This window comes from Calypte anna, chromosome 14 (assembly GCF_003957555.1).
Source record: "Calypte anna isolate BGI_N300 chromosome 14, bCalAnn1_v1.p, whole genome shotgun sequence".
Taxonomy (NCBI): Eukaryota; Metazoa; Chordata; class Aves; order Apodiformes; family Trochilidae; genus Calypte; species Calypte anna.
The window spans coordinates 4599386-4609222 of NC_044260.1; the positions used below are offsets into that span (position 1 = coordinate 4599386).

Consider the following 9837-nt stretch of genomic DNA (forward strand, 5'->3'; position numbering starts at 1 on the left):
GAGAAAGGTACTTTTATTTCTTTTTCCCTATGTTTCAGAAATCTTCTTAGCAAATGGCAATTGGAATAAGTTGCTAACTACAATATTACTCATTATTTTAAAAATGGCATTTTTTTTTCTCAGAAAATGGTTGCCATTGACAATATAGCTGCTGCTTTATAATTGTTTATCTAAGCCAGGTGTAGATCTATTTCTATCATGAAAAAGCTGAAGTTGGCAGTAGCTCTTACTAGTTACAAGCTACCACAGCCCTTTCAGAACAGAAAATGGGAACCCTCTCAGCAAAATAGACTTGCTCCTGTCTGCAATTAAAAATGAAGTCAGCTTTTTAGTGTCACTGTTGAGATCAAATACATATGTTATACATAGAATAAAGTTTGTAATGTTAAGATTCTGACTCTTTAAGTGCCATTTTCTGCTCTGGACCTCAAAATGCAACAGGAAACTTGAGAACTACTTTCAGAATGGAGATATGGACAAGGTTAAAAGAAGCACTCCTTAAAATCAGTCTTCATCTGTTTTAGCTACTCTGGCTTTAAAAGGAGCATGCAACAATTTCTTTTTAGTTACTGTTGTTTGGGGTTTTTTAACAATATTTCCTTAAATAGGCATGGTCTGGTGCTTTCTTAAAAGACACAGGACTTATTAAAAGAACAAATGCATTTCTTAATGTGTTTACTTTGAAAAATAAATCACAGTTTATTGTAGAGGATACTTTTTAACACAAAATTCATCAGTATTACAGCAAAGATTTGCTTGATGCATTTAACAGGTAACAAAACCATCCTTTTCTCCATTAAGGACAACACTTCTTTTTACCCTCCCTCAAGGGAGACTTAATGACTGGTAGCAGAAAATTCTCCATCAGAAGAAAACTGCTTAAGCACTGTTGCCTCAGAGCAAAAGTTTTTTTCAGTAACAGTCTACTTCATTCTCCTCTATAGTCCCCACAGTAGCAAGGATGTCCTGGATGAGGGACAGAGGGCTTTTCACCACATAGTCACTACTGTTACTTAGCTCACTATTTAGCTCTTCAAAGTTGATTGTATCCAAAGCTAGCACCATGGTCTTTGGATCTTGAAAATCCACCCCATCTGTGGGGAAGTTCTGGGCCAGAGAACCCTGTCTTAGAGTGCTTTGTAACCAGACAATGCTGGGTCTTGCAGGTGCATCTCCAGTCCTTTGTGAAGCCTCCAGGGTATGAAAGGGGTAGAGCCATGACCTGAAGCCAAGCAATAGGTGACATGCACTCTGCCCTACAGGTTTGTCACAGTCACACAAAGACCGAAACAAAAAGCGGAAGAGTTTTGCTCGGCAAAACGCCTGCACACACTCATCCTGATGGATGGTGCTGGGCTCTGAAATGTCAGCTTTGGGTTTTTTAAAAAAAATTTCAAAAAATCTTTTAACCAGTTTCAAACCACCGAGTCTGACTTCCCAGTCCAAGTCATGCTCCACAGTTTGGATCACTCTAGAGACAAACTTCTCTGCATCTTCCAGGGGACCTATGTAGCCTCTTCTCAGCCACTCGGTGAAGGTGCTGATCACAGCCCTCCTAGGAAAGCCCTCTGGGTCTGTTGACAAGATTTCTTCAAGCTTTGCTACAGTGTTCTAAATGTAAAAAGACAGAGAGAAAGCACAATGAGGGGAAGAACATGCAAAGAAACAAGAACAGCAAAAGTTAAAAAAAGTCTAAGTTTCATTACTGGTTATGAAATCTGCCTGCATGAGACCACAGATAATTTGTGATGTTCTAAGTAGCAGAGGAGTACATTGATGTGTAGTTCTGCTTGATTTTGTAGTGGGATACACAAAGTCTTCATACCTCTTTATTATGTTGATTCCCTGCAACAGGTGACTCTGGAGCAAAGTAATTACAGATGGCCAAGTGTCCCACAGCAGTCACAGCACTTGCTCTCACGTAGCTTTCTGGATCCTCAAGAAGATTTTCTGTAAGCCTTGGCACCTCTGAAGACAGTAGAGACTTCCTGAACTCCTCCTTGTCTGTGAAGAAGATAGCAATCCAAGGAAGCAAGGATTTATTCTCTTAAAACACAAAGCTGTTTCCTATGCATTGTACATGGGCACCCACTGTCTGCAGGGACTGCCAGTGAGCTCAGTCACTGCAGGGACCAGGCAGCTGCTCACAAGAGCACAGGTGCTCTGTGTCAGGCACCCCATTTCAGAGCAGCTTGGTGATTTTCAGTCAAGCCCTACTAGACACAGCATCTTGGAAAAATCCATTTACAGTTGTTCTAGCTGCAAGAAAAACTTTCTCTGGCCAAGCGAGGACACGGTTTCAGCTTCATCACCCTTAATGCCTTTGTTTAAAGGAGGCAAAAATAGTCTTCCTTTCTTCTTGTCAAGGCATACAGCAAAGAAAAAGAATGCAACTGCAGCACTGAGAGGGGCTGCAGGGTAAACTGCTAATGCAGCTGTGTGTGCTGGGTACTTCCTTTGTGACCTGGGGACAACAGCAGTTTACAACATCCCCCTGTCTTCCAAGACTGCTGAGCTACTGTAGGAGAATTAACATTGCCTTTGTGCTACATGCTGCAAAGACTGAGCTACCAGTAAATTGGAAAATCAGGACTTAATTCAAAGCATGCAAAGTAGGTCCAGGCTTTTAGCATCCTAAATCCCAGTCTGCTGAGTGAAACTGAGCAGTCTACTGCAGAGTAAACTGCAAAAAGGGAATGTACTATCTGCCATCAAGCACTGTCACCTGCCTTGACATACACATCTCAACTTATATGGCTGTCTCAACATCCCTCAGTTCAAGTCAACAAAACTGTCATTAAGGAAAGGACAGTAACATGACTTCAACAGGAAAGTGGGATAAGTTTCAATAGGATAAGTAGGATAATCTTTCTTAGATTTTGATCATGACCTGAGAGTCAAGATATTGACCTTTCTTTTCTTAGTCCTCCAGTTGAGTCAGAGGGCACTTCACCAGCCTGCCTGACTTCCATAACATTAAAATTCTTCCAATCTCAACTGTTAAATCTCTGTACCTACCTCTCAAGTGTTCAGTCAGGTGAGCAAGGAACTCCAGAGAAGAATCCCTTACTTCCCACCAAGGACTGCACAAACGCTTCTGCAGCACCAGAAACACAGCTGTAAAAGCCAAGTGAGAAGCTTGAATGGACATGAAAGGCAACAAGATTTACTCAAACAATCACTGTACCACCTCTGCATCATTTTATCTGATGCAATCCCTTTTGCTGCTGCTGTGTGCTTCTCCCAGAGTTCTCCAAAGCACCATTTGGGCAGCTAAGCCTAAATTCAACATAATTGCAAATAATCCTAGATGCTTTGAGAAGGAAAAGTAGGCAAGAGCAGCTCTCCTATAGACCACTACCTGCTGTTTGCCCCAACCTGAAGTGCTTCTTTACCTTTCAGTATCTTCTCAATTTGTTGACTGTTGGAGCATGACTGTTTCTGCAAGCACAGCAACCACATGGATGTAGTTTGAAATGTTTTCGTTAGAACCTGAAGCAATATAAAGCAGACTTACTTCACTACAGGAGGCATTGTTGCCTTTCTGTTACATAAAATTTGGTTTTAAGGTCATTCGAACAAAGGGTTTTAGGGTCATTTGAACAAAACAAAGCAAAAAGACAAAATACCCCCTTGGTGCAAAAAATTCCATAGTTAAGGGCTGTGTCAGGTTGACTGTGTTGGTGTTACTCTTAGACATGATGGCTCCTATCTTCTCAGGAACACCCAATGTACTGCTCTGTCACTCAATCATTAGAATTTTAACTATTTTCTGCAGATCATCCAGACCCAGAACAAGTCTCTTGCAAATTGTAATACAAACTGTGCTAGGGAACAACTACTGTCAGGCAGTGTCTCAAGACTACCTCCCACAGGGGCAAGCTAATTGACTCAGATCTCTCCACAGTTCTATACTCACAGTAGAGATGGTGTTTGGACTCTCCAGATATGCCAGAAGGACATCAAATACACTTCCTGTGAGTGTCTCACATGCTGAAATATAAAAAAGAAAACTACAATACTGAGAGTGAGTGCAGTTGAAACAATTCAACTGCTGAAATACAGAGAGATACAGGATTGTAAAACTGTTTTGGAGAAGAAAGCAAGTACAGTCCTCAGAGCAAAGGAGAAACACAACCACTAAAACATTCTGAATTACAGCACTACCTGCTGTAGCTCATCAACAGAAAGTAAGATTAGCCAAGACAGTAGGAAGAATTGGAAAAAATGAACAGGTTTCAGAAATGGAAGTGGTAATTCCAAAAGACGAGTGAAGGGAAATTAAAAATTTTGCAACTACAGAACAGTCAAGTATTTCCAAAATTTGAAAAAAAATTGAAGTGCAGAGATTAACTCACCTTTTATCTCCGAGAGTTTTCCTAGGACATCAAGAGCTGATCTCTGTACTCTGGAGGAATTGATCAAGATTCGGCTTATCGTGCTTCCCAGAGGAGAAGCTGGAGTCAGGAAGCCATTACAAAATTGTAATATTGTCATGACAGAGTGCAGCAAAGATGTATAAGGTAAATACATTTCCAAATGAATCTGATGGGAGGGGAGAAAGAAATTAAGTTTCCAGCAAAAGACTCAGGTATGCATGCAGAACAGGGGGTTTTGGTCAGGAGGCAGCAAAAATTGCAGTTTTTATGTACTCTTAAGGTACCACAATGCTAAGAGTGACAAATTATCTTCCTGTCTCCCAAGAACTATTGCACACATGGAAGGAGTTTCTTCTCACTGCTTGGGAAAGCAAACCAAATTGTGGTTTTTTACTGGATCAATAATTCCAGTAGAAGTAAAGTATGACAACAAAACTTGTGAAGATGGATTTAGAACTAAGGGCAGTCACTCTGTAGAAGCTTCAATATCCCTCTGTCTTTCTACTTGGGATTCTACTGTGCAAGATTCCTTCAATGTCTGGAAACCCTCATGCTCTTGTCCTCTCCATGTTCTTTTAAGCTCCACTGCAAAAGTTTGCAATCAATCAACACTGTCTTCAAACTAATTCAATCCTCGAGTTTTTTTTCGTTCTCTGAATGTTACCTGAAACAGCAGATTCTCCAGATGAGACAGGGTCTGGCACAGGAGACTAACACAAGATGACTTGGAGGACAGAAGAGTTTCAACAGTGATGGGATCACTAACAGATTCATCCAGCAAACCTAGGAGACCGAAGGAGGGAAGAGCTTGGTTTTAATGAATACAAAGGACTATGATTTTTAAAGTTAATGAAGATATTTAGGTGATACAGCATGAATATCCCTTCTAATACAACTGTCAGCAGGACACTGCACTTCATGACATACACAGCTACTGTCTTTGACTTCTACTCTTCCTCCTTCAGTTTTGTCTGCACCAGACCTTAAAACACTGCCAAGCAGACTGGCCTCTAACTTTTCTATCACAACTGTACCTGTGTATTCCAGAGGCTGGGAGGCTGCTCTCAAAATACAGTCCATTGGCTGAAGTACAACAGTCAGTGCCTTAATCTTCACATCTTGTGGGCTTCAAGAGGAAACAGCAGTTACCAAAACAAGAACACTTCCATTCCTTCCTAAACATCTGCCCCCAGATGCTAAGCAGAATGATGGGGTTTTTGTTGCAGGCTTTTAAACAAGACAGCAATGACAGAGCAATGAAAGTACCAGAACAGTTCAAGCCTTCTTCCAAGCTTCCCTAGCTAACTGAAAGCAATGGAGAAATGGCTCTGGAATTATTAAACTGCTGCTTCAAGTTATGCAAACAGAGAGTGGCACATTGTGTAAAAAGGAGGCTAAGAGAGAGGAATTTCTTGTCAACAAAACAATTTCCTTAAATCTTTAGGCAGAGGTGTTACCTAGCCTGTAGATCAGTATCCACGTGTGCTGTATTCACTGAACATATGATGATTTATTGATGCTTTTTCACTGCCTAAAGGTGAATTATAGAGAAGATGCAGGTAGACTCCTCAGAGGAGCACAAAAAGACAAGAATCTTAAATTGCAACAGGGTAAATTCCAACTGGATATACAGAAAATGCTTTTCATAGTAAAATTACAGTGGTTAAGCACTGGAAGAGGTTGCACAGAGAAGCTGTGGAATACTCATCCTTGTGGATATTTGAAACTCGAGCGGTGAAGGCCCTGAGCAACTTGATCTGTTTTCAAGGAAGCACTGAACTAAGCAAGAGATTGAATAAGGCCACTTCTACAGGTTTCTTTTAACCTAAGTTATACTACAACTGGCAACAGTCTTCTCTGCACACTTCTGCTGGACAGCAGTGAAAGCTCTTACAGTGGTGTTTTTGTGAAAGGGAAAACTGTCCATCTTAACCTTGGAAGTCTAAAGTTAAAGAAGTTTGCTACTTCTTCCTGAAATGGCCTGGTTGTAGGTAAGATCCAAGTGTATACACATAAACATGAGATTGGATGCTTTCAGTTTTCTCTCTTTGAAACTGTAATTTTCTTATGTGATGTTTTCTTATCTGATGTTTTCTAGCTACTGACATGGTTCTTGCCATCCAGTCTTACATATTTAGGAGCGTGGTGAAAAATACAGCGAGGAAAAATCCACTTCATGGATAGACTCCTGGGAGATTAGTACAGGAGCATTTGGAAAGTGCAAAAATTTCATTGCACTAAGTCCTACCTTCTGCAGCACTTCAGAACTGCCACTGCCAAAGGACCTGCTTGTACTGGGGTTAAGTGTTCTAGGACAGAAGTCACTAATCCCTGAAAATTACCTTCAGCATCATAAAACACAGGGGACCTAAGAAGAAAGAAGTGTAAGTAACATATCTTATTAGATAGTGAAAAACATCTCAGCAGGTCTGAGGTCTCAGAAGGCCTTTACCGTGCCATGTTAGACAAAAGATCCACCAGCATGGGCTGTGCTTCAAGAGTCTCTTCCATCAACAAGGATTCTATTTGCTTTGCCATGCCTAGCCAGAGCACTTCAGGCCACCCAGTATCATGTCTCTCAAACAAAGCAGTTAACAGTTTTAATGACTGCTTGATGCGGGAGGCAGAGCTGGATTGCAGAGAATCTTCTATGTGCTTTATAATCATTTGAGCACACTCTGGCCAGTTCAAGTCCTTTGTACTGAAAGGATTGGGAGTTGCAATCTCTATGGAGAAGATGAGCATGTTCACCAGAAGCTGATGAGCAGCTGAAGCCACGAACAGGCTGGGATCTTCTTGCAGAGTGAAGATCACATCTATGCCTCCTGTGTGAAAACAAAAAAAAAAAAAGTCACTGGAGGAGAAAACCAACATTCTTCCTATTGTAAGGTGGAGCCTTGCTGCACTCCCACCATATATTATTCTAATTCAATTAATGCACAGCTTTAAATGGTGTTGGTGAGGATTTTCATCATTTATTTTGTGGTCTGTATGGCATTTCAAAGTCAGCCATGCCTTAACAACAAAAAGAAAGCAAACAAATGAAGAAAATAAAATTGATTTTGGATCTTCATGTATTTTAATAACTCAGGAACAGAAGAGGACTTCAATGTAACTTTATTAGGCAGAGTTGACAGCACACTCCCTGTGTGTTTATGGAAGAAGCCTGTACTATCTCTTATACAATCAGGAAAAATATGAAAGGCAGCAATAATATTACTTTTGCATCACATGGACAGCAGCACATGCTGAATGTTAACACCAATCCAGTCTTTTAGGCTACTCTGTACATGGGATCTAAAGTTAACAGCAGAATTTACATACCTGTGTAGCAACAATGGAACTGCAAAAGCATGCAAGTATTAAGAGATAAATGAGCCCATTAGGTTTTCTGCACTAAAATCATACTGAAATGTACTTTTTAGTACGAGTTACAAATAAGAACAGAGAAGGCTTTTAATTAGCTGTTTTATCATGTGTTCTGTAAGATTTGCCTCATTCCCCTCTAAGAAGGGCACCAACTTTAGTGTTTGGGAATAATAATAATAAAAAATAATGAAATGCATAGCTCATAGAAAACCCCACCAACTTTCAATGACTTCAGTGTTTCTTGACAACCGTCTTATTTTTATCTTAAATAACTGAAACCTCCTGTCTCTCATTTGACATCTGAGCAACAGACCACACTGGAAGAGCCCCTGAGGAATTCTGTGTCCTGGAAGTACTCACCAGTGCTGCAGAGGAAGTGGAGGGCAGGCTGGTGACAAACCATGTGGTGCACACCCTTCACCCACCCACTTCTCACAGTCGCATCCCCCCACGCTGTGCTGTTTGGAAGCCCATCCTGGCCAAAGAGCCTGTCCAACAGCTTCTCCTGCTGAGGCCAGAGAACACACAGTCAATAGTAAGAAAAGGGGGTGTTGGGGAACGGAGGCTGCTCTGACATCCAAGTCAAGAGTATCAATATTGTACTGAACACTTCTCTTGCTAGAAGTACCACTAAAAAAGAAAATTTTTCAGAATCCTGTGCTTCAGCACCCATCTTCACAGACTAAGCAATAGAGGTGTTCAAACCCAAACTGCTTGGTTTGGAGATGCTATGGACAACTTATGTGTATGTCAGTTCCATTAGACTGCTTTACACAGTTGTATGCATCCTTCCCCCAGAACCTACTGGGTTTTTGGTTTTATACTATAAATGCATTTTTTTGTAGAAAGCAAGTCTTTTAAAAGCTCCCTCATTTTTTCAGGGAATCAGAGGCTCCCTGTCAACCTATGATGGAGGGGAAGCTACATATATCAGCACAGTTCAAACCTACAGGATCTGCCCAGGGATACACTATTTTGCAGTGATTATTCTGAGTGTTATCTCATATACTTTTTTAAGCCTAAGATCAGAAGCACTACAGGTGTCCTACACACAGAAGGAGAAAACATAGCAGCAAGTACCTGGGCAGCCAACTCACCAGCAAGAGTTGGAACTGGTTTTCAGAACCAGCAAGTATCCCAGCTAATCGCAGAGTAAAGGAGAGGATTCTTGGACTGGGCTCTGGAAGTGCCAGCACAGAGGTCAGGAATTCTGTCAGGCAGGGGTTATCTTGCAGCAGCTTCAGAGAAAGATCTAGTGATCAAAGGAGGCCAGAAAACAGAGGGTCACTGCCAGGACTTCTGTACACATGGCCACATAATTCACTGACTAAAAAACTAGCCCAGAGAGCTGTGGTGACTGGAGCTAAATCCAGTTGGTGGCCAATCCCTCACAACTCTCAGGAACAAATCTGGGTCCACCTGATGCCCACGGCCACGCACAGGCAGCGTTCCGAGGTGTCACCGAGGTGTCACGGCCCCTCTGAGAGAGGCTTCCCCAGGGCTCTGGGTTGGGTTAGGGTTAGGGGTGGCACTCACCGTTCATCGCCGGGAACTGGAAGCAATCCAGCAGCTTTTCCAGGCAGGTGTCGTCGGAACCGGAGAGCCGCGGGTCCAGGAGGGTGGCGAAAACCCTCGGTAGCAGGCGGCAGCACTCGCGGGACATGGCGAGGCGGTGGCTGACCTGCTCCGTGTCCCCTAACCTGGAGATGTACATGGCGGCGGGGAGGGTGGGTGAGTCCAAGGGATGACCACCGGCCGTGGGACCCTTCCAGATCTCCCCGGAACCGCTGGAAGCCCGCGGTGCGAGTGTCGCAAAGCGAGTGTCGCAAAGGCGAGGGAATGAAGCAACGCGGCAGGATGTCCGCCCGCGGGATGCTGCGGGGCAGCAGAGTGCGGGGAGGGTCGGGGTAGCTCCCGGGGAGGGGGGTGTGTGTGTGCTCCTCCTGGGCTTGTCCCCGCGCCCCAGGGCAGGAGCTGCTGGAGGGGTAGGTGGCTCTGCCGGGGGCTTCGCAGCCCTCCGGGGGTGTCCTGCCTGTCGGGGGCCGCTTGGTGGCACCGTCGCCCCGCAGCCGATGTTGGAGCCGCTGCC

General features: G+C 43.1%; 1 protein-coding gene across 1 annotated transcript; it reads right to left on the bottom strand.

The window, feature by feature from the left end:
- Positions 1-678: 678 nt before the first annotated feature.
- Positions 679-9787, bottom strand: BRAT1 (BRCA1 associated ATM activator 1). The gene is made up of 13 exons (XM_008498545.2): positions 9285-9787; positions 8846-9000; positions 8109-8256; positions 6832-7204; positions 6628-6747; positions 5414-5505; positions 5044-5162; positions 4359-4545; positions 3920-3993; positions 3396-3492; positions 3019-3117; positions 1826-2004; positions 679-1611 (listed from the first exon to the last, which is right to left on the bottom strand). Exons 1-13 carry the CDS (start codon positions 9460-9462, stop codon positions 913-915), a joined length of 2520 nt encoding a protein of 839 aa, XP_008496767.2. The 5' UTR covers positions 9463-9787; the 3' UTR covers positions 679-912.
- Positions 9788-9837: the final 50 nt, after the last annotated feature.